Raw genomic sequence first — 25,903 nt, forward strand, 5'->3', positions numbered from 1 at the left:
AGCTTCCTCCACCTTATGTAAGCTACCTTCTTCCTTTTCACAAGAAGCTCCACCGCTCTCGTCATCCAAGGTTCCTTTATCTTACCCCTTCTTGCCTGTCTCAGAGGGACATATTTACTCATCACTCCCAACAACTGTTCCTTAAACAGTCTCCACATGTCTATAGTTCCCTTACCATGGAACAACTGCTCCCAGTCCATGCTTCCTAACTCATGTCTAATCGCATCATAGTTTCCTCTTCCCCAATTAAATATCCTCCCATTTTGCCTAATCCTCTCCTTCTCCATAGCTATGTAGAATGTGAGGCAGTTATGGTCACTATCACCAAAATGCTCTCCCACCACAAGATCTGATACCTGCCCCGGCTCGTTTCCGAGCACCAAGTCTAGAATGGCCTCTCCCCTCGTCGGCCTGTCAACGTACTGTGTTAGGAAACCCTCCTGAACACACCTTACAAAAACAACTCCATTCAAATCTTCTGCTCGAAGGAGGTTCCAATCAATATTAGGAAAGTTAAAGTCACCCATTACAACAACCCTACTGCGATTTAAGAAGAAAAAATGTGTTTAACCAGCTAGATGACTTATTGATATTAAACAAAAATCTAAAAGAACTGCACTTGTTGGAAATCTGAAACAAAAACAGAAATAGCTGGAAAAACTCAACCCTTTTTCAGCACTCCTGCTGAGTTTTTCCAGCAATTCCTGCATTTATTTGTGGCACATTGATATTGCTGTCTGATCTTTCCCAGTTTGGGTAATGAGAGGCATGCCCATATACTGTAAGCCTAACGATACAAGGACAACACCAGAATTGGCTGAAAACACAATGTTCCTCCTTCAGGCTTTTGGTATTAGGGATCCCAAATTAGCATCCTTTATTTCTAAAGATTGAATGGATGTTTGACTAACTTAGATGCAGTTTCAACTTAAGAGCTATAACCAAAACCTGATTAATGTCTGTAGACTATATATGTGCTGTTACAATCTGAAATATGGTAGTGATGAAAATGTAACTGCCTTTTTCAAGCAAAATTTTCTAATTGTATTTTTATTTCAGTTTTACATTCTCCTGAATGAGCGCGAATTCCAGAAATTTTTGTGCACAAAGACTGAGCACTTTGTCCTTTGTGCTATGTCGAACTACCTGCCTACTTATTTGTCCCACAATATTGACATTTTTAAGTTATCTAAAGAGGTAAGTAAAAGATACATTAGACTATTGCCCTGATGAACTAATGAAAAATGATTCCAGAAAATAATGGAAATGTTCAGCAGGTCAAGTAGCATCAGTGGAGTGAATGGGCAGAATGAAGGCAGCCCGTCACTGATAAGGAATCATGCCTGTTGTTGGACAGCCAGCAAGAAACCTGCTTCTTCATAGGAAGATCTGCTGAGCCACAAGCCAATCAGGCAGTGGTGAGGCTATCAGCTGGTCTAACTCTGGAAATCAAGACCCCGGGAGAAAACCTCATTTATGGTCAGCTGACCAGCCATTCAGAAGTCAAAAGTTGACGCCGCTGCTCGAAGAGTTCTCCTTGGGTCAAGGTATCTTGGAGTGACCAAGCCAGGTAAACAGTATAGGGGAAATGGGTTACACAGACTGAGGGTCACAGGAAAAGGGTGCAAAGGATCAGTAGATAGAATATCTTTCCTTGTCCATCCTCAGAAATGACAAGCTGACTATTGACTGAAGTGACAAGGCCCTCAGGCCAGCTTGCCCCATTACTTCCTCTGCTGCCATATCAAGGAGGGGAGAATCATGCTTCTTATCCTGTTCCACTGATACTGTCTGACCTATTGAATATTTCTAGAATTTTCTGTTTGAACTTCAGATTACCAGCATCTGTACAAGCATCCAAAATAACCATCCACTCCAAAGAACAATCTAATGTAATGTAATGTTCTTGAGACATGCCATAGCATGTTTGTGGCCTTGAAGCAACTCCCCAAGTGGAGGACATCCACGTGTTATGCACTGAGTGCTGGCTGCATTACTGCCATATTGTTTAGCTACATAGTACTGGTGCTGGGACCATGTCTCTGAAGCTTGTAACACTGATTTTACTGTAGAGGTGACTTTTCAAGTTCAGTGCTCCAAATAACATCATCGCTTAGTTTTTGCTCAGCTGAACATGCATTCAGCAGCAGGGAGGCTCTCCCACCATCCTGCTGTCACCTCACTACCTCAAAAACAACATAACAGAACATTAGCAACCTTAATGGTTAGTTGCTGGATGATTTCTACAGGTTTCTGCAAAATGGCAGATGTGTGTTATGTGTTTTCAATTGCTTATTAACTGTGATGAAGTTTACAAGGATTGATTTGATATAGCGAAATACTTGTTCTGACTGCATGGATTCTGCTCACACTCTATCCCCAAGCCATTAACTTCCATCACCCTCAGCTTGCAGTGTTATATGGACAATGAGCAGAGGCAAGATGGAGGACAGCAATCTGTTTGAAGAGGTTGGTTGTAGGGAGGGGTAGGGAGAATGGCTGTTAGCGGGAGGCCATACTCACCCAGTGACTTCAGGAAACAATTTCCAGCAAGGAACACTTTGAGATGTTCACAATGGAGAGCTCATGGAAATCTGTCACATCTTGCATCTAGACCTGTAGTTTCAGAACAGCGTAATTGTCAGTCATTGTCAATGACTATAAAAGTAGCAATGGCATTGAATTTCATTGATTTGGGCTCCTTCTAAGCTAGAACAGGCAACATGTCCAACATCTGACACTTCCAACTCCACTACCGGTAAGGGCAGTCACTGAGGCTCTGTATGCAAAGCAAAGTGAGCATGTTACATTCTCCCAATAAAGAGAGAGACAGTGGTTTCCTATCATACAAGGTCAGAGGCATACCAAAACTGCAAAGTGTTTGGTTCTGTCAGTTTCCAGCTGGTGTGGGACCATACACGACCCATCATTCAGCTCAATGTCCAATATCATCATAGAAGTCAGGGTGCCTTTATCCATTGTCTGTTCATTGTCCAATCACCATGAGAAAGCAAAGGTTTATATGAGATTACATAAAGGCACTATACCTCTAAGGCAGCTAGATCACATGACAGCATGTGATGCTCTCATATAATGGTGTCCATCAATCACCAAGCATTGTTACAAGAAAATAAACAAATTTAGAATCATTTAAAGCTGCTGAAGTGAAATGATTTATTAATATATAGAAAAAATTATGAAGATAAAGCTCAGTTTGGAAAATCACTGATTATTTCATGATAACAAAGTGTGGAGCCGGATGAACACAGCAGGCTAAGCAGCATCTCAGGAGCACAAAAGCTGACGTTTCGGGCCTAGACCCTTCATCAGAGAGCGGGATGGGGAGAGGGAACTGGAATAAGTAGGGAGAGAGGGGGAGGCAGCCTGAAGATGGAGAGAAAACAAGATAGGTAGAAAGGAGAGTATAGGTGAGGAGGTAGGGAAGGGATAGGTCAGTCCAGGGAAGATGGACAGGTCAAGGAGGCGGGATGAGGTGGTAGGTAGGAAATGGAAGTGCGGCTTGAGGTGGGAGGAAGGGATGGGTGAGAGGAAGAATAGGTTAGGGAAGCAGAGACAGGCTGGGCTGGTTTTGGGATGCAGTGGGGGGAGGGGACGAGCTGGGCTGGTTTTGGGATGCAGTGGGGCAAGGGGAGATTTTGAAGCTTGTGAAGTCCACATTGATACCATTGAGCTGCAGGGTTCCCAAGCGGAATATGAGTTGCTGTTCCTGCAACCTTCGGGTGGCATCATTGTGGCACTGCAGGAGGCTCATGATGGACATGTTGTCTGAGGAATGGGAGGGGGAGTTGAAATGGTTCGCGACTGGGAGGTGCAGTTGTTTGTTGCGAACCGAGCGGAGGTGTTCTGCAAAGCGGTCCCCAAGCCTCCACTTGGTTTCCCCAATGTAGAGGAAGCCACACCAGGTGAAATGGATACAATATACCACATTGGCAGATGTGCAGGTGAACATCTGCTTGATGTGGAAGGTCATCTTGGGGCCTGGGATAGGAGTGAGGGAGGAGGTGTGGGGGCAAGTGTAGCACTTCCTGCGGTTGCAGGGGAAGGTGCTGGGTGTGGTGGGGTTGGAGGGGAGTGTGGAGCGGACAAGGGAGTCGCGGAGAAAGTGGTCTCTCCAGAAGGCAGACAAGGGTGGGGATGGAAAAATAGCTTGGGTGGTGGTGTTGGATTGTAGATGGCGGAAGTGTCGGAGGATGACACGTTGTATCCAGAGGTTGGTGGGGTGGTATGTGAGAACGAGGGGGATCCTCTGGGGGCGGTTGTGGTGGGTCAGGGTGTGAAGGATGTGTTGCGGGAAATGCGGGAGACACGGTCAAGGGTGTTCTCGAACACTGCGGGGGGAAAGTTGCGGTCCTTGAAGAACGTGGACATTTGGGATTTGCGGGAGTGGAATGCCTCATCGTGGGAGCAGATGCGGCAGAGGCAGAGGAATTGGGAATGGGGATGGAATTTTTTCGGGAGTGTGGGTGGGAGGAGGTGTATTCTAGGTAGCTGTGGGAGTCAGTGGGCTTGAAATGGACATCAGTTTCTAGCTGGGTACCTGAGATGGAGACTGAGAGGTCCAGGAAGGTGAGGGATGTGTTGGAGATGGCCCAGGTGAACTGGAGGTTGGGGTGGAAGGTGTTGGTAAAGTGGATGAACTGTTCGACCTCCTCTGGGGAACAAGAGTCGGCACAGACACAATCCTCTCACCCATCGCTTCCTCCCACCTCAAGCCTCACCTCCATTTCCTACCTACCACCTCATCCTGCCTCCTTGACCTGTCCATCTTCATTGGACTGACCTATCCCCTCCCTACCTCCTCACCTATACTCTCCTTTCTACCTATCTTGTTTTCTCTCCATCTTTGGTCTGCCTCCCCCTCTCTCCTCCCTATTTATTGCAGTTCCGTCTCCCTATCCCCCTGTCTGATGAAGGGTCTCGGCCCGAAATGTCAGCTTTTCTGCTCCTGAGATGCTGCTTGGCCTGCTGTGTTCATCCAGCTTCACACTTTGTTATCTTGGATTCTCCAGCATCTGCAGTTCCCATTATCACTGATTATTTCATGATTGGCATCAATGAAAATGGGCCTGAATTGGGAACAAATGTTACACTGTTGCTCATGAGACATATGAGCTACATCTGATCATTGTACAAAAGCATATGATGCTTAAGTTATAATGTAGTGTGGAAAGCAACATTTTAATCAATGTTCATTGCAAAGGTCAGCAGAGAATTCAGCTATTCATTGTTAGTAATTAAAAAACTTGGTTTGTGATCTCAAATGATACATTTGAATACACTTTTATTGATATTACTCACAACATTTTAAAAGTTTTTATGAGCCAAAGATGAGCAGTTCTTCACCCATTTCTGTGTTTTATGTTTATACACTGTGGTTGTAAGTGGTAAATGAATTCATTTGCCATCTTTATCTGGTCTGGCCGACGTATGATTCCAGACCCCGCAGGGATGTGGTTGACTCTTAAGTGGGGATGGGCAGTAAATGCTGGCCCATCCAGTGACACTCTTATCCCTTGAATGAATAATAAAAAAGACTTCTGCGTGCTTTGCTCCAACGCAGGAATGCTTTTGTCCATGACTAATGGTTCTGAGATACATCTATTTAGGACAGAATTTCTCATTGCTCAGCCTATTAACAATGAGCATACTATTTGCTGAGGCATTTATGCCAACATCCGTAATTGTGTTAAAATCTAACTGTCTAAATGATCTCCATGTCACATTTTCAGAAGAGATACTAACTGAGATTGTGTGGGTGATATTAAGAATCAACAACTCCAATTATATTAACAAAGAAACAATAATATTTAATACAAATGAAGAACCATTTCAGTTCCCAACTTTTCCTAGGACCTCTGTGTGAATAAAGATCTCTGCATAAACTTAAAATGAAAGACTGGATTCTCTGCTGTGCTGTACAATGAACATAGCTCAAAACTGTTGCTTTACATACCTTATTGCAACTTAAGCAAAATCTGCTTGGGTTTCAAACTAAAACACGTTTAATAAATGCTAAAATTAATCCTCAGGTTATGTTATTGTAATGAGGTTATATTCCTGAAGAGCAGAGAAACTGTTTGATTGCCTGCTTTGACTCACTCTGTTACTTTGTATTTTTCATGTAACACTTTAAGGCTTTTAATATTTGGCGTAGAAGTGGATTCCCTGAGTACTTGGTGACCATGTTTGACCAAATGTCAGCAGCTGTAATGAGACTTTCAACAGAAAACCAGGACTTCAAAAAATCTTCACCAGCACAACAAATCAATTCTCTGCTCAGTGACTTTTTTCACCACATTGTGGATCCATCAGGAGAGTGAGTCAGTTATTTCACTGCTTCTGTGCAACATGTAGGCCTGTTAGCAAAAGTATGATTTTTTTTCCTCATGGTGTCAGGGGATAATTAAGTAAGCATGGTGGAGGTGAAGAAATGTCATCTTCATTTACTGCAACAACGTAAATGAATGATTCTTTGAAACCATGAAGAAATAGCATAAAGGCTATCTTAAAGCCATGGTGGATAATTGTGGAAATAAATGGTGTACATATCTATACTACCATGAATTGTTTGTATACTGATAAGTAATAAAATATTTAGTGCATTAAATATCTATTGTGACATAGGATGCTGATAAAGGTTAAACCTGGTATTTTGCCTTAGAAATAATTTAAATAGCAACCTAAAGTATACATCCTTAAGACTATGGGATATTGGAGTCATGTAAATAAGATGGCTACTGTCTGCACCTCTGAGTTGACCAATTTTAATAAGGCATTAAGAAGCAATAAAATTGGCTATTGTGATTCAAATTTAAAAAGTGAACAATTGGGTAGGATTTTCCTGAGCACCTAACTCTGTTAAAGGTTTGCTTGAATAAGCAAAATTGGCAAAAGATATGACTGGGGTTTAGTCCTAATGTTTCCATGGTTGGAAAGGCTCCTTGCTCATAACTGTTCAGGCTCGCATGTTGTAGCCATGTAGATGAGTTAATGGAGGGCAAGTGCTGCCTGTGGAGCTGTAATGCAGCATGACTTAGTGGCTTTATGAGAAGAGGAAGAGAAGAAAACTGGAGAAGAGATTGGCTGGGATTTGCAGCAAAATGAGAGGAGGTGAGGGTGGCAAAGAGAGTGTGAGGAAACAGCACAGTTATTAGAGGATTGATGCCCATCATATTTTACATGTCCCTCCATTATAAAACATGTCTGACAAGGAGTTATAAAATCCAGCCCAGGGAATCATGCTTTGCTAACAGTACAGAAGAAAGCCATTTGGCTCATGTCGGCAACAGCAATTGAGTGCAACTGAGACCATCTCACATCTCTGCCTTTCCCTTATGCCCTAAAATTCTTTCCTCGTCAGATACTTACTCAACTCTCCTTGAATGTCATGTTTAAATCTGTCTCCATTACACTGTCAGATAATGCTTCCCAAATTGTAACCATTTGCCAAGTAAAATGCAAATTTTAAGATTTGATTTGTACCTCCAGATTGACTTCAGTGTTGAGACAGACACATCAAGATATCAACTAAATATCTGTGATGTCTAATGCTGTGAAAGTTGTATGATGATTATGAAGGAAGCCCCGTTGTTGTTGCAACAGGAGCTGACCTTTCAGTGTTTTTGATCTTGCACTCTTGCAGCCCATGAAGGAAAGGGATGTATTACCAGACAGCAGCAGAATTTAAAACTCACTTTAATGTATACTGATTCCACAAAGTAGTAGAACATCCCTGTTACTGAACCAGAAGTGGGTTGTGAGCCCCACACCAGGACTTGATGTTCAAAGAAGGTTTATTATGCAGTTAAGCAGGTTCTTCATTGTCCTGAAATCCTTGTAATATGTGCTAAGGGCAGGTGGTAAGTGTGGGAGAGATTTGTAATCAGCCAAGAAAGGAATTTTGAATCTGTGCAATCATTACCTACAACTCCAGTGGAAAACATATATGTAAAAGGTGCCTGTTGCTACAGCAACTTGGACTGATTGGATGATCTGTCACATAACATCAATGTTGGGTGTATGTGCTTCCATTAAACCTTTGTCACTGACAAAAAAAAATTTACACATAAATATACATTCATGTTCCATTTGAGTAGAATTTAATGCTGTATTTATATTTGCAGATCACAAAAGTACCTTGAAAGGTTCCAGGAAAATGTGCAGACTTTGGAACAGTGGCCTCAAATCAAGTATATGCTTATGGTAGATGAATCATTCAGAAACCTCACTATTGCAAAATGGAATGCTGATCGAGGTAGGAGGATTCTTAGAATTCTTAAATTTGAAACGGGTGTCTTTCATGAACATTTCTGGGATTTAAACTGCTGTTGACCAAACTAATCAAGTGGCACACCATATGTTGAGTAAATTAGAAAGCAGTGAACACTTGCAATAAATGATGAATTAAATAATTGCAACTTAATTGACAGGTTCAACTGATAACAAAACTAGTGAATGTTCTATTACCAGTATACTACCAGATTAGGTTACAATTTTGAATTATGCTATTGTCTTTGCTATGAGTTTTTGTGTACACTTCCCGCTTCAGGTTGGTAATGGACTGTCAAACTGCAGACAACTTTACAGAATTTGCATTCATTAAAATATCTTTATGTCGAAGAGAGTCATTCTTATCTCACTGCTAGAATGTAATTTTGTTTTGCTTTGAGGCTGTAATGAGGCCAGGAACAGTTTAATCCCAGTGGAGTTCAAACTAGTCTCAGTAAGTAGGTGCTGCTTATTATCACTTCCATCAATTACTTCCATCACTTTGCTAATGATTGTGAACAAATCGAAGTAATATTAATTTACCAGTTTGGATCAGTCCTCACTCTTTGCTAAAAGCAAAACTGCGGATGCTGGAATTTGGAAACAAGTACAGAAAATGCTACAGAAACTCAGCAGGTCTGGTAGGATTTGTTGAGAAAGAAAGTCAATGCTGAAGAATGATGATTATAACTTGGCAAAGTTTCATCTTCAGTTGGAAGAAATGTGTGAATGTAAGAACAGTACATTTAATGTGAAGAAAAATAATTACTTATTCTTGGATGAAGGCAAAGCAGGATCAATTGAGGTGGAAGAGATAACGGGAACTGCAGATGCTGGAGAATCCAAGATAACACAGTGTGGAGCTGGATGAACACAGCAGGCCAAGCAGCATCTCAGGAGCACAAAAGCTGACGTTTCGGGCCTAGACCCTTCATCAGAAATGGGGGAGGGGAAGGGCGTTCTGAAATAAATAGGGAGAGAGGGGCAGGTGGATTGAAGATGGAGAGAGGAGAAGATGGGTGGAGAGGAGAGTATAGTTGGGGAGTTAGGGAGGGGATAGGTCAGCCCAGGGAGGATGGACAGGTCAAGGAGGTGGGATGAGGTTAGTAGGTAGGAAATGGAGGTGCGGTTTGAGATGGGAGGAGGGGATAGATGAGAGGAAGAACAGGTTAGGGAGGCAGGGACAAGCTGGGCTGGTTTTGGGATGCAGTGGGGGAAGGGGAGATTTTGAAGCTGGTGAAATCGACATTGATACCATTGGGCTGCAGGGTTCCCAAGTGGAATATGAGTTGCTGTTCCTGCAACCTTCGGGTGGCGTCATTGTGGCACTGCAGGAGGCCCAGGATGGACATGTTGTCTGAGGAATGGGAGGGGGAGTTGAAATGGTTCATGACTGGCAGGTGCAGTTGTTTATTGTGAACCGAGTGTAGGTGTTCTGCAAAGCAGTCCCCAAGCCTCCGCTTGGTTTCCCCGAAGTAGAGGAGGCCACAACGGGTACAGCGGATGCAGTATACCACATTAGCAGATGTGCAGGTGAACATCTGCCTGATGTAGGGGCCTGGGGTGGGGGAGAGGACGGAGGCATGGGTGCAAGTGTAACACTTCCTGCGGTTGCAGGGAAAAGTGCTGGGTGTGGTGGGGCTGGAGGGGAGTGTGAGGGGTGAGGGATGTGAGGGATGAGTTGCGGGGAATGTGGGAGATACAGTTGAGGGTGTTCTCGACCGCTGTCAGGGGGATGTTGTGGTCCTTGAAAAATGAGGACTTCTGAGATGTACAGGAGTGGAATGCCTCATCCTGGGAAGCAGATACAGCGGAGGTGAAGGAATTGGGAATAGGGGACAGCATTTTTGCAGGAAAGTGGGTGGGAGGAGGTGTATATGAGGTAGCTGTGGGAGCTGGTGGGCTTGAAATGGATATCAGTGTCTAGGTGGTTGCCCAAGATGGAGACAGAGAGGTCCAGGAAGGTGAGGGAGGTGTTAGAGATAGTCCAGGTGAACTTAAGGTTGGATTGGGTCCCTCCTGACCTCTCCCCTGCAGGACGTGCAGCCCTTTGCTCCCTCCACTCCAATCCCAACCTCACCATAAAACCCACGGACAAGGGAGGCGCAGTTGTAATATGGCGCACTGACATTTACATCACTGAGGCCAGGCGCCAACTCTCTGACACATCCTCCGACCACCCCTTGGATCATGACCCCACCTCTGAGCACCAAACCATCATCTCCCAAACCATCCACAACCTCGTCACCTCAGCTGACCTCCCACCCACAGCCTCCAACTTTATTGTTCCCCAACCCAGCACAGCCCGCTTCGATCTCCTTCCCAAAATCCACAAACCTGCCTGCCCTGGCCAACCTATTGTCTCCACCTGCTCCTGCCTCACCGAACTCATCTCCACCTATCTGGACTCCATTTTCTCCCCCTTGGCGCAGGAACTCCTCACCTACGTCCGTGACCACCCACACCCTCGACCTCCTCCAGAACTTCCAATTCCACGGTCCCCAACACCTCATTTTTACGATGCACGTCCAGTCCCTATACACCTGCATTCCCCATGCAGATGGCCTCAAGGCCCTCTGCTTCTTCCTGTCCCGCAGGCCTGACCTGCCCCTCTCTACCGACACCCTCATCCGCCTAGCCGAACTCGTTCTCACCCTCAACAAATTCTCCTTTGATTCCTCCCACTTCCTACGAAGGGAGTGGCCATGGGTACCCGCATGGGCCCAAGCTACACTTTCCTCTTTGTAGGTTACGTGGAACAGTCCCTCTTCCATCCCTACACTGGCCCTAAACACCACCTCTTCCTCCGTTACATTGATGACCATTGGTGCTGCCTCGTGCTCCCACGAGGATGTTGAACAGTTCATCAACACCTTCCACCTCAACCTTAAGTTCACCTGGACTATCTCTAACACCTCCTTCACCTTCCTGGACCTCTCTGATCCTTCTTGGGCAACCACCTAGAAACCACTATCCATTTCAAGCCCACCGACTCCCACAGCTACCTAGAATACACCTCCTCCCACCCGCCTTCCTGCAAAAATGCCACCCCTATTTCCAATTCCTTTGCCTCCGCTGCATCTGCTCCCAGGATGAGGCATTCCACTCCCGCACATCTTGACATCCTCATTTTTCAAGGACCACAACATCCCCCCCCACCGACAGTGGTCAAGAACACCCTCGATCATGTCTCCAGCATTTCCCGCACCTCATCCCTCACACCCCGTCCCCACAATAACAACCAAAAAAAATCCCCCTCGTCCTCACATACCACCCCACGAATCTCCGGATCCAACACATCATCCTCCGACACTTCCGCCACCTACAATCCGACCCCACCATCAAAGACATTTTTCCCTCCCCACCCTTATCTGCCTTCCAGAGGGACCATACTCTCCGTGACTCTCTTGTCTGCTCCACACTTCCCTCCAGCCCCACTACACCTGGCACTTTTCTCTGCAGCAGGAAGTGCTACACTTGCCCCCACACCTCCTCCCTCACCCCCATCCCAGGCCCCAAGAAGACTTTCCACATCAGGAAGATGTATACTGCATCCGCTGTAGCAGATGTGGCCTCCTCTACATCAGGGAAACCAAGCAAAGGTTTGGGGACCGCTTTGTGGAACACCTCTGCTCGGTTCACAATAAACAACTGCACCTCCCAGTTGTGAGCCATTTCAACTCCCCCTCCCGTTCCTTAGATGACATGTCCATCATGGGCCTTCTGCAGTGCCACAACGATGCCGCCCGAAGGTTGCAGGAACAGCAACTCATATTCCGCTTGGGAACCCTGCAGCCCAATGGTATCAATATGGTCTTCACAAGCTTCAAAATCTCCCCTCCCCCTCCTGCACTCCAAAACCCACCCAGCTCGTCCCTGCCTCCCTAACCTGTTCTTCCTCTCACCTATCCCCTCCTCCCACATCAAGCCCCACCCTATTTCCTATTTACTAACCTCATCCCGCCCCCTTGACCTGTCCATCCTCCCTGGGCTGACCTATCTCCTCCCTACCTCCCCACCCACACCCACCTTTACTGGCTCCATCGGTGCCTCTTTAACTTGTCTGTCTGCTCTCCACCTATCTTCTCCTCTACCCATCTTCAATCCACCTCCCCCTCTCTCCCTATTTATTTCAGAACCCCCTTCCCCTACCCCATTTCTGATGAAGGGTCTGAGCCTGAAACGCCAGCTTTCCTGTTCCTCTGATGCTGCTTGGCCTGCTGTGTTCATCCAGCTCTACACCTTGTTATCTCACTTGAGGTGGAACATTAGTTTTAAACTTAGGACAGGAGAGTTGCAAGGCAGATATTTAAGAAGATATTTAATAACTCTCAGCAAAGATTTATTCCTGTGAGAAAGAGAGGCATTTTTACGAAGGGAGCATCATCCATGACTAAATAAGGATAATATGGCATTGAAGGAAACATTATAGTTAGTAACATAGGTTTTATTAATGTTACAATAAAGTACAAGTAAGGATTAGATAAAGATCAAAGTGGGGAAAGCAGGAAGAGTTGGATGAACAGTAATGATCACACTGGGTGACACAAAGGGCCAAATGGTTGATTTCTGCTCCTTTTTTCTGTGTTTCTTTGGAGGTAATTCAGATTGATATTTGGAATGAGCAGATATGTCTCATGAGTTGAGTTTGGGCAGGTTGGGGCATTTTTTCACAGGAGTGTAGGAGGGGAGTGGTGACTTGATTGAAGTATATATGATTCTGAATGGTTTTGACAAGTGGATATAGAAAGGATGTTTTCTCTTGTGGGTCATTTCAGAACTACGAGGCACTATGCCAAAATTAGGTGTTAGCCATTCAGGGCACAGATAGGAAGGTATTTGTTCTGTCAGAGCAGCATACAACTTTGGAACTCTTTGCCTCAGAAAGCAGTGAAACTGGGATTATTGCGTATTTTTATGACAGTGGTGGATAGATTCTTGTTAAGTGGTAGGATCAAAGTGGGTAGATGGGAATATTGAATTTGAAACACAAACAGATCAGCTATGACCTTATTGTAAGGAGACCAGACTCAAGACCCTGAATGGTATACTTCTGCTCTTGTGTTTTTATGAGCTACTGCATCATCTGTATGATTCTTGTGAAAACACACTCTGACAGAGACTTTTCTATGCCAACTTCAGCAACTGATATATATGTACTGTTTCTTTAAACAGTATGTTTCATTTCAAAAGTTATCATTGCTGACACTAAAATTGGCTATGAAATGATTGAGTTAAAATATACTTGATGGAACTCAGGTCTTTTACTTCCAGCTTTATTTTCTGCTTTTGAGTCTGATAGCAGTTGCACTTCCCAAACACTCCCAAAGCACCTACACCTAAAATCCAGTGTATTAATTCTGCACAGATTCTGCAGTTTATGACTAAATTAATTCTGTTTTGCTCAGAAGCCACATGGTGTTTTTTTTCCAAATCCCAGACAAAGCAGTATAATAGTGATGTTTCAAATTATACAGAGTGTACAGTATGCACATTTTTAGTTTTCCATAAGGTTTTTTTATTTCAATGACACTTAGTGGAAAACAGTTCCATGATTTTTACAATTTAGCATCATAAATTAAAATTTAATTTATACTGACCATCTAGAAATGAATTCAGAATGTGATAAGATTTATTATATTTTACATCTTGCTCATATGTCAGTAAAATGTTTAAAGTGACTTCATAGTGCAGTGGTGTAAACATTGGCCTTTCGCCTTCAGATTCTGATTCCAGATGGATTAAATGCCTGTTGACAGTGAGAGTTCTATGTTAAATTAGTTTGAGGATATTCAAACCAATACATTTGGGCCTAGAGCAAAAAAAAACTGTACTGAATTCACTAACAATTAGTGATGACTTTCAGAAGAATAGTTAGAGTTATAGGTCATAAAATCCCTACAGTGTGGAAACAGGCCCTTCGGCCCAACAAGACCACACTGACCCTCAGAGTATCCCACCCAGACTCATTCCACCTGTAACCCACCTAATCTACTCATCCCTGAATACGATGGGTAATTTAACATGGCAAATCCACCTACCCTGCACATCTTTGGACTGTAAGAGGAAACCGGAGCACCCAGAGGAAACCCATGCAGACACAGGGAGAATGTGCAAAACTCCACACAGAAGTTGCCTGAGGGTGGAATTGAACCCAGGTTCTGGCAGTGTGAGACAGCAGTGCTAGCCACTGTGCCACCGTGCACCCCCTGAAAAGGATGTGAAAGAACAGCATCTTAGTTTAGTTGGTTTGGGCTGCTGAGGTTATGAATGAGGTTTTGTTTTTGGAACAGAATAAGGAAGTTTTATCCTATATTTAACCGACAATGCTTGATAATGAGCTGGTTTCAATCTCTAGTATCTAGTGTTATTTGTTACAATGGCAAGTGCACAGAGAAAAGACAAGAGATGATGCAGTGACTCATATCCTTTCTATTCCAGCTGATTTCTTTCTGTGCATTCTTCCAAAATGTTTGCAAATGAGCAATTATTGTTCAGAATAAAATGGCTTTGAAATTGAAAGCGACTATGCCTGTTCAAGTGGTTGACAGCTATGAATTTTGGTTGCTGATTTCATCAATCTCCCTTTTCTTAGTAAAAAAAATCTTTAGAGTTTTCGATTTATTTAACAACATATTATAACAATACCACAACTGTGAAAGTGCAGAACTACTTCTGACAGAAGACCTACACTGGATGTGATATGTAAGGAAACGTAAAGCTTTGGAATGAAATTAACATTCTCAACTAGGGCATGATCTTTTTTTTGGTGAATCTGAGGTGCTACTGAATTTGAGAAAAATACAAGATGACAGAAAATTGTAAACATTTCATTTGAGATTAAGATCAACCTAAAGACTCTACAGTGTAATGATACTTCTTTGGACCTGATTCATAAATATGATAGGTACCTTAAAAATTTGGCAAAAGTTAGAAGCACTTTTTCCTTTAAAACAGGAGATATTTTTCAGACTGTAATATCTCTCTATCCCTCTATAAATTGCAAATTTGTGGTTTAAGGAATCTAAACACACATGAATTTTTTTCAGAAGAGTAAATAGATTCTTGATGTAGGGGTTAAACAGTTCTTGGTATCTTATGAAGGTGAAATTGTCATTTAGTTTGGTTCAAAGTCATAAAAACTGTAGTAGTTGAAATTGGGTTTTGTAGCATAACATATTTAATGTTTAACCAGTACAGTTTTCTTTCAAATCTACATTTCTGGGCCCATTGGGTGAACATTTAATCTGCAAAGAAATGTGAGTAGGGATTGGTGGGAAGCTAACAGGTTAAGGATCCTCAAACCTAATCCCAATCTGTCTACATCACAACAGGTTCTGGTTGGGTGGAGAGGAGGCAGTTAATGAACTAGCTGCTCATTTTCGATGTATTTTTATGTTTAACACATGGGACCCCAGAATATCTGGTCTTCAGGATGCTGAAGAGTTAAAGTTGGATAAAAATCATGATATTTATGAGGTAACTGCCTTTAGTGCAAGGCTTGTGGGCCAGAAGAAACCCACGCACAACATGAGGTTTTAGAGAATTGATCACCACTGTCAATTAACTATCGCCCCTCCATAATGCCCACTCCTCCTAGTATCATCCTCCCTGATCACGTCATGTCCACACCCCCATGATATCCAAACTTGCACCATGTCTTATTTATGTCCCATCTCTCCCGCAATCTCCAAACTTTCTTTCGAGCTAGAATGTTTGGTTGATTTCACCCTCTGCAGTGACTGACATTCTGCAACTCACCTTCTGACTCCTCAAAACCCATCTACCATCTAAAAAGCACAAGACTGTATTGAGCTACTCCCCTCTTGCCCGAATGAAGGCAACATGAACAACACTTGACAATCTCCACATCAAACAGGACAACCTGTCAATTTGACTCACAACGCATTCAACATCTTCAACATCTGTCCCTCCATAAACAATGCACAACAGCTGAAACATCTAACATCTACAAGATGTACCATAACAATTCACCAAGGCTTTCTTGGACACCTCCTTCCAAAAGCATGATCTCTACCACATAGAAGAACAAGGGCATGGGAACATCTCCATCAGCAACTTCCCTCCAAGCCAATTGCCAATTGACTTGGAACTATATCACCGTCCCTTCACTGATGTTGGTTCAAAATCCTGGAACTTCCTCCTAATATTATTGTGACTGAGCCTCAAACTCCCCTCTTCTTCAATTTTGCAATGTTTCAAGAAGGCAGCTCATCACCACCTTCTCAAGGGTAACCAGAAGTGGACAATAAATGCTGGTCTAGACAGTTATGCCCACATCCTGTGTACAAATACAAAAAATCTATAAGATGTACCTCCATAGCCTTGACTGATTTCTGGTGGCCTCTGCCATAAGCCAGCCATTATGCCCAGTACAGTTGACTTGTTGGGTTCACTGCATAGCATGACCAAATAAAGAAACCTTAAGATAGAATAAGAGGAAGATGGGCCAGTCCTCTTTGAAGGAAATACGGAAAGATAAGGTTGACACTCATACAATGGAGACCCAAATTCTGCATTTCCTAACCTCATGTCAAACTTCAGGTTGGTATGACCACAAGCATGTTGCTGACTCAGTAACTTGACCGCTGGATGATTCCCAGATCCAGGACAGATGACTGGAAAACACCATTTCCATCATAGGAAAACATCCAGCAAGCACACTTATTTAAATAATCCCACTTCCATTTATGGATGTGGAACATGAGGTCACTCTCATCACCGACACTAACATAACAGGAACAACATCTACAATAGACCCTAGATAATAAAATGTGAGGCTGGATGAACACAGCAGGCCAAGCAGCATCTCAGGAGCACAAAAGCTGACGTTTCGGGCCTAGACCCTTCATCTCTGATGAAGGGTCTAGGCCCGAAACGTCAGCTTTTGTGCTCCTGAGATGCTGCTTGGCCTGCTGTGTTCATCCAGCCTCACATTTTATTATCTTGGAATTCTCCAGCATCTGCAGTTCCCATTATCTCTGATACAATAGACCCTACATGGGTCCCTGAACCATCTCAGATCACAGTTCTGCCCTCACCCTTTCCATCTGTACCCCAATATTAATGCCACGAAGATTGATCAATGTCATTAAATAATGTTATCCTGACAATATAAATCATATGAGAAAGTACTGTGACTCCTCCAGTGCAGATACTAGCATGGTGCCTTTTGTTATTGCACACTCACATAAGGTGCTTCTCCTGTAGCTGATGGTAAGCTGAAGCCTATTGTTCTATTGTACTTGAATCCTGCTGAGATGCCTGTGACTTCCACCATTGTCATGGAGGTGCCTGGTGAGATAGTACTCAATGTCACAGGATTTTGCATCAGGGATCATTTCTCAGTTGGAGGGGCTGAAGTGGCAAGGAATGATGCTGGTACCCCATGTGCAATGACCCTTAGGCTCTTTGACAAGGAGTAGCTTCTATGGCTACCTAAGTCCTTTACTGGTGCTGTTCAAAGCTGGATAGATCAGCAGCTGAGGCACAGTTGACATCTATGGCTCAAATTGCAAGTACCATAGAAAAACATGAATACAATAGCAATATCACAGACATTCTTGTCTTTTCTTTGCATGTCAAACACACTGATCTATCTCTAACTCAGATTAGTGCTGAACATAATTAAAATTCTGTCTATCTCAGCCTTGAATATACTTAATGATCCAACCTTAGCAACTCTCTGAGGTAAGGAAGTCAACAAATTGACTTCCCTCTAATGCTTGTTAAATAGTGACTTGAAAGATTATCAGGGGTAAATGGGAATGCAGATTTGAGCTTACATCTGATGAATTGTTGAATGGCAGAGCAGGCTCTACAGGCTGAATAGCTTCCTCTTGTTTTGGATTCATATGGTTGTATGTTCTGGTAGCTGGGTTCTTAAGCCAGAATTGAAAAATTCATGTTTTGATATTTGTCTGAAATGTCCTGCTATGAATAGATTAAATGTCCTTTTATTAATGTAATAAATTCATGTTTACTTTGCTGAAATGATCTCAAGTTGTTGATCAGAAAATGCATTAGAAATGTTTGCAAATTGATGATTAACTAAATGAACTAAATGATTGCTACTTCAACTCTTCCCCAAGTGAACCAAAACAAGGTTATTTGAAGTCAAATTAAACTTACATAGGCTCTTCATAGAATAGTCAGCGATTACACACAAATTGGGCAATGAGCAATTGTTGACGCATGTTAAATAATAACACAGTTGCAGAAATCATGGGACTGATTAGCAATAAATCTTCTATTAAAAGGAAATGGTTCATGCAAACAATTTGTGTTGGATGCATGGAGAGGAGCTGTAAGAATAGCATGCTATTTTTGGTACAGTTATAAACAGCTAACTGACAAGATAACTTATATTAGTGTCAGTTACTCATCAAATCTGGAAACGATGATATTATAATGTAGGTCAAGAACACAAAATAAGAATAATGTCCCACAAGAAACCTTTGACCATTCTATTCACTGTAATTGTGCACCAATCATTATAGTCTCTCTGTTTCACCATTTTTTTATGGTTAAATAGATCAATCAATTTAATAATAATATTATTGTGTAATAATACAAGCAACTGGCATGTGATTTTGACCATAATGTGCTCCATGAGTGAAGCCAGACTCTACCGTGTTACTGCTGAAAACATTTGTACAGAAGTAAACAATTTTATGATGGAATGGTTGCATAACTGCACTGAATGATTCTCCTCACTATAGAAGCCAGAATTTTATAGTCAAAAAATACGTTATACTTTCTGGCATGTATTTCTTTTTAGCATCATTTCTGTGGAAGATCAAATGCAATCAATCAGTCATTACATTTAAATACCATAATGTGTTTTCTCAAGTGTGATGAATTCTGGAACTTTGAGTAAATTTAAGGAAGAGAGATAGATAGATTTTTAATTGGTAATGAAGTTGAAGGGTTGTGGAGAGTGGGCCCGAAAGTAGATTTAAGTGGTTTTATGAAGGGTAAATCATTTGATTAATTTGCTACAGTTCTTCAAAGATGTAACAAACACAGTGGATAATGGGGATCCTGTAGACATGGTAAATCTTGAATTTCAGAAGGCTTTTGATAAGGCACTGCATAGAAGATTCATGCACAAAGTAATGGGTGGCACAGTGGCTTAGTGGTTAGCACTGTTGCCTCACAGCACCAGGGACATGGCTTTGACTTCTCTCTTGGGTGATTGTCTGTGTGGGTTTCTTCCAGGCACTTTGATTTCCTCCCACAGAAGAAAGATGACAGGTTAGGTGAATTGGGCATGTTAAATTGCCCATAGTGTTCAACAATGTACGGTCTAGGTGAATTAGCTATGATAGATGCAGGATGATTGGCCTTAAATCTACTTTCGGGCCCACTCTCCACAACCCTTCAACTTCATTACCAATTAAAAATCTATCTATCTCTCTTCCTTAAATTTACTCAAAGTTCCAAAATTCATCACACTTGAGAAAGCACATTATGGTATTTAAATGTAATACTCATTATTTCAGGTTTATCAGTGTCTTTAAATATTTGTGCTTCATTATGTTGTGCAACAACATAACTTTATAAAAGTATACTTTCTGAGTCAAAACTTTGCAATGCACAATCAATTTGCAAATACCAAAATATATGTTATCCTTAAAATGGCTTGAAAGTATTTCGTGATTATGGAATCTTATGTTGGATTGGAGCACACACCTTTTAATGCCTCTCCGTGATAATCAAAATATAAATACATTTTACTGATTTATCCTATTGAGGTACTATTTTACTCCTGACTTTTTTCTTGTTTTTGATGATACGGTTGAAAGTTAAAATACCTGAAAAACCAATTTTTGTAATCAGCAATGAAAAACCGATTTTGTATATTCCTATAAGTTCACCATAATACAAAAATAATTCTGGCATTCACTCAGCCCTTACGCACTAGATACTAAATAGCAGCTGAGTTAAAGAATGCATCTATAATTCTTGAACCAGACTTTGTTTTCCATTTTGCTGATTTTCTTCAAAAATTTGGATTTAATTCAGCACTGTTTTATGAAATTTACGAAATGATTACGATCAGTATTCTGTAAAAGCAGAAGGAATTTCATGACAACACTTCCATTTGTCGATCTGTTGATTCTGCATGTTACTGTAAAATTGTGAAACCATTTTAAAATAATCTTCTTTCAGCTATTTATGAATTCCTGAAGAAGCTGTTTACTACCCTGCAAGTGAACGTTGTGAACCGGATGATATTGGATGTTGATATCCTGATGATAGAACTGAAAACGGTAAATCACTGAATCAACATTAAAGCACAGAAAAAAAACTGATTTAGTGAGATGCATGTGTAATGTAATTCAGGCCGTGTTACTTGGGACGTTCATTTGCAGGATAATTTTATGTGGGTTTCGTTGCAGTTTGGATGCATTTCTGTGTAGCAGACTATAATAGAACCTAGCTTAAGGTCTGATAGTTTTTCAAAATAGAGCTGTCACAGTCATTGCGCTGACATCAGAAATGTTTTCCTTTGCTCAGTTCCCTATGGAAGTATCTCTTGTGCTGAACCAAACTCTGATTAATTGTTCTGACAAGTATTTATTTTGCTCAATGATTTCAATGCTGTATTTTTTCTAGTATTCTCCATAGTTGAATAATATCAGCCTCTAAGCCAATTCTCAACTATTTTCAGGAATTAAATCTTTTTTTATCAAGAACTCATTCTATGATTTTCTTCAGGGCTGCGATTTGACTTTTGATGGTTACTTTTTTGGTTTTGATGATCCTGTTTAGTTTTCACTAACTCATAAATTAGGTGATTTTGTTATCCAGTAACAATGATTTCTCTAATTGTGTGTCATGTGTGGTACCTGCACCATCCCAGAAAAAAAGGTCTAGAATAACTGATCAATATCTCTACGATAATCAAATCTCCAATAAACTTAAAGGCACAGCACACAATGAAAATAAAACCCAGATATTTAGATACAATAGCATTTAAGCTGGTACAAGACAATAGTCATAAGTTAGCAACAATTTTTTTTTTCCAAAATAACTGATATATGCTTCTGCTTATTAGACCAAATCTGGAGTAATATGAGCAGTTTTGGTTCCTGTATTTAAGAAATATATCATTTCTTTGGAGGCAATTCAGAGAAGGTTCAGTAGGATGATGCCTACTATGGAAGAATTTTCTTCTGAGCAAAGGCTAGACAGGTGACAACTTTATTCAATCGAGTTTAGAAAAATGACAGGTGATCACATTAAAATAAATAAAATTCTTAAAAGGCTTGGCATGGTAAATGCTAAGGGAATGCTTCCCCTCAGGAGAGTTTAGGACCAGAGGGCATAGTCTCAGAATAAAGCAGTGTCAATTTAAGACTGAGATCCAAAGGAATTTCTTGACTCAGAGGCTTGTGAGTTTTTGGAACTCCTTGCCACAGAGAGCTGTGGTGACAGAGTCATTGTGTATATTTAATGCTGAGATAGATTGTTGTTTAGCAGTAGAATCATGGGGTTGAAGGGAAAGGAAAGGGTGGGAAAATGGATATAAGGAATTTCAGGTCAGTTGTGATCCTATTTAATGGTGGAGCAAGCTCAAGACACTGAATGGTCTATCCTGTTCGTACTTCTTGTGGTGTTAAAGGAAAAGTCATCATCCAAAACATATTTTTCACTGACTGCTAAGGCCATGATTGAAACTTTTCCATCACACATGCATATGCAACTTTTGGAACAATTTAATCAGGCAGCTACTGCACATTTTACGACATCTTGGATTTAAATTTAAAAGTTGACTATGTGTATACTTTCAGTAAGACTCACTGCATTTTGTTGGGAATATTTTAGTTTTGAACTCATGCAACTTGAAGACTAAGAGACCATGAGATTTAGGAGCAGAGGTTGGCCATACAGCTCAGCAAGTCTATTCCAATATCCTAGCTGAATTGGCTTGATGGTAGGAGACAGAGGATGGTGGTGGAGGGTTGTTTCTCGCAGAAGTCTGTAACCAGCAGTGTTCCACATCGATGAACATTGGGTTGACTTTTGTTTGTCATTTCAATAAACAATTGGATGAGAATATAGAAGGCGTGATTGGTAAATTTATGGTGGCACAAAAATTGGTGGTACAATGAACAGTGAAGACAGTTGTCTAAGATTGCAAAGGCATCTTGATCAATTGGATCAATGGCCTGAGGAGTGGCAGATGGAGTTTAATTTAGATAAATGAAAGGTATTAAATTTTGGTAAAACAAACAAGGATTTGACTTGTACAGTTAGTGGAAGGCCCTGGGTAGGTTGTGGTACAGAGAAACCAAGGGGTTCAGGCACAAAATGTTTTGAAATTTGAGTCACAGGTAGACAGGTTGGTTAAAAAGCGGCATTGAGCACACTTGCCTTCATTGCTCAGACTTTTCAGTACAAGAGTTGGGACGTCACGTTGATGTTGTACAGGACACTGGTGAGGCCTCTTCTGGAGTATTATGTGCAGTTCTGGTCGCCCTCTTATAAGAAGGATATCAAGAGAGGTCGGAAAAATTTTACCAGGAAATTGTCAGAAGTGGAGGGTTTTAGTTATAAAAATAGGCTGGATAGGCTGGGACTATTTTCACTGGAGTGTAGGAGACTGAGGGGTGATCTTACATGGAACATAGAATATAGAACATAGAGCAGTACAGTACATGCCCTTCAGCCCACGATGTTGTGCCAAACTTCTATCTTAAACCTAAGGTCTATCTAACCTCCACCACTACCTTATACTATCATCCATATGCCTATCTAATAGCTGCTTAAACACCCCTCATGAGGCCGACTCCACTACCCTCTCTGGCAATGCATTCCATGCTCCTACCACTCTCTGAGTAAAAAACCTACCTCTGACATCTCCCCACTATCTACCTCCTTTCACTTTAAAACTATGCCCCCTCTTAATAGCTACCTCCACCTGAGGAAAATGTCTCTGGCTGTCTACTCTATCTATACCTCTCATCATTTTGTACACCTCTATCAAGTCACAACTCATCCTTCATTGTTCTAAAGAGAAAAGCCCTAGGTCTCTCAAGCTTTCCTCATAAGACCTTCCCTCCATTCTAGGCAACATCCTGGTAAATCTCCTCTGTACCTTTTCTAATGCTTCCACATCTTTCCTTTAATGAGGTGACCAGAACTGGACACAATACTCCAGATGTGGCCGATCCAGGCTTTTGTATAGCTGGAGAATAACTTTGTGGTTCTTGAACTCAATCCCTCTGTTAATAAAAGCGAACACACCATGCGCCTTCTTAACAGCTCCATCCAACTGGATGGCAGCTTTCAGGGAACTGTGAACATGAGCCCAAGATCCTTCTGCTCCTCCACACTGCCGAGAACCTTTCCGTTAAACCTGTATTCTGCTTTCGAGTTTGCCTTCCAAAATGAATGTCCTCACACCTTTCAGGGTTAAACTTCATCTGCCACCTCTCAGCCCAGCTCTGCATCCTATCAATGTCCCTTTGTAACCCTAGAACAGCCCTCCGCACTGAGCACAATGTGATCCACCTTCATATCATCCACAAACTTACTAATCCACCCTTCCACTCCTTCATCCAAATCATTTACAAAAATCACAAATAGAAGAGGACACAGAACAGATCCTTGTGGTACACCGCTCGTAACTGAGCACCATGTTGAACGTTTTCTGTCCACTATCACCCTTTGTCTTCCAAGTGTCAGCCAATTCTGAATCCAATCTGCTATATTTCCCCCTATCCCATGCCTCCTCACCTTTTGCAAGATCCTACCATGGGGAACCTTGTCAAACGCCTTACTTAAACCCATGTATACCACATCCACTCCTCTACCTTCACCCACGTGTTTGGTCACCTCTTCAAAGAATTCAGTTAAGGTTTGTGAGGCATGATCTACTCCTCACAAATCCATGCTGACTATCATGAATCAAACAGTCTCTTTCCAAGTGATCATAAATCCTGTCTGTCAGAGCCCTTCCCAATAATTTGCCCATGACTAACATAAGACTAACTGGCCTGTAATTTCCAGGGTTATCCCTGTTCCCTTTTTTGAACAAAGGAATTACGTTTGCCTTTTTCCAATTTTACGGCACAATACCCGTGGACAGTGAGGATGAAAAGATCATTGCCAAAGGCCCTGCGATCTCATCCCTCACTTTCCATAGAATTCTTGGATAAATCCCATCAGGCCCAGGGGACTTATCCATCTTCAACTTCCTCAGAATTCCTAGCACAACTTCTTTACTGACATCAACATCCTCTAGCCTACCAGCCTGTTTCACAGCGCCCTCCCTGACAACCAGGTCCCTCTCAGTTGCGAATACTGAAGAAACGTATTCATTAAAGACCTCTCCTATCTCTTTAGGCTTTGTGCAAAAATTCCCTTTATAATCCTTGATCGGCCCTATCCTTTCTCTGGCCATTCTCTTGTTCTGCACATATGTATAAAAAGCCTTGGAGTTTTCCGTGATCCTATCCACCAAGGTTTCCTCATGTCCCCTTATAGTACAGAGGTTTATAAAATCATGAGTGGCCTAGGTAAGGTCAATAGCAAGGGTCATTCCCCTAGGGCATGAGAGTACAAAAATAGGGCTCAATTTTTAAGGTGAGAGGAAAAAGATTTAAAAAAGACATAAGGGACAATATTTTGACACAGCGAGTGGTTCATGTGGGAAATGAACTGCCAGAGGAAGTGGTAAATGCAGATACAGTTACAAAATTTAAAAAAAATAACAAGATGAATAGGAAGGCTTTGGAGGGATATGGGCCAAACACAGGCAAGTGGGATTCACTTGGTTTGGAAGCATGGTCAGTATGAACTGATTGGATCAGAAGATCTGTTTCAATGCTGTATGATTCTCTAGCTCCACTTTCCTGTCTTATCCTGAAAACTCTTGATTCCCATAGTGATTTTTTAAAAAAAGTCTATCTCTGCAATGAATATACTCAACAACCAGCTTCTTCAACCTTCTGCAGTAATGAATTCTACAGACTGACCACCCTCTGAGGGAATAAAATTCTTCTCATCATTTCCTCAAGTGGATGCTGCTTACTCTGAGATATGCCTTCTGGCTCTTGGATCTCCTGTAAAGGGAACCTCCCAGCATCCACACTGTCAAGATTCCTAATAATCATATTTGCTTCAATAATGTGTACATTCCATTAAGCTACAAAGAGTACAGCACAACCTGGTCAACTTCTCCTCATAAGAAAATCACTCCTTACCCTGGGATCAACTGAAAGAACCTTCTCTGGACTGCCCCTACTGCCTGTATATCTTTGCTTAGATAAGGGGACCAAAACTGTTCATAATGTTGAAAGTGTGGATCTGAAATAAAGACCAAGATTCCATTTACACTCCTTATTATCTGCTGAGTTTAGATGCTAACTTTTTGTGTTTTATGCATGAGGATGTCCAAATCCGTCTGTACTATGGCTCTCTGCAGTCCTGTTTCACTTAAATAATATTCATCTATTTGGCTCTTCCCATTAAAGTACATAACCTCACATTTCCCCACATTATATTGCAACTTAGTCTGTCTCTATCGCTCTGCAGATTCTTTGTCTCGTCCATGCTATTTACGTTCTCACCTGTTTTAGTG

At 41.9% G+C, this 25,903-nt stretch overlaps 1 protein-coding gene across 2 annotated transcripts in view; it reads left to right on the plus strand.

Annotated features, from left to right (window-relative positions):
* The window catches only part of LOC125462796 (ATP-binding cassette sub-family A member 13-like), a 264,956-nt gene that overhangs the window by 55,109 nt on the left and 183,944 nt on the right, over nucleotides 1–25,903 (plus strand). For both annotated transcript variants that reach the window (XM_059655541.1, XM_059655542.1), the window contains exons 9-12: nucleotides 1,060–1,197; nucleotides 6,156–6,337; nucleotides 8,145–8,275; nucleotides 20,485–20,585. In XM_059655541.1, coding sequence (XP_059511524.1) covers nucleotides 1,060–1,197; nucleotides 6,156–6,337; nucleotides 8,145–8,275; nucleotides 20,485–20,585 — 552 coding nt within the window. The remainder of the gene's footprint in view (nucleotides 1–1,059; nucleotides 1,198–6,155; nucleotides 6,338–8,144; nucleotides 8,276–20,484; nucleotides 20,586–25,903) is intronic.

This window comes from Stegostoma tigrinum, chromosome 2, assembly GCF_030684315.1.
Source record: "Stegostoma tigrinum isolate sSteTig4 chromosome 2, sSteTig4.hap1, whole genome shotgun sequence".
NCBI lineage: Eukaryota > Metazoa > Chordata > Chondrichthyes > Orectolobiformes > Stegostomatidae > Stegostoma > Stegostoma tigrinum.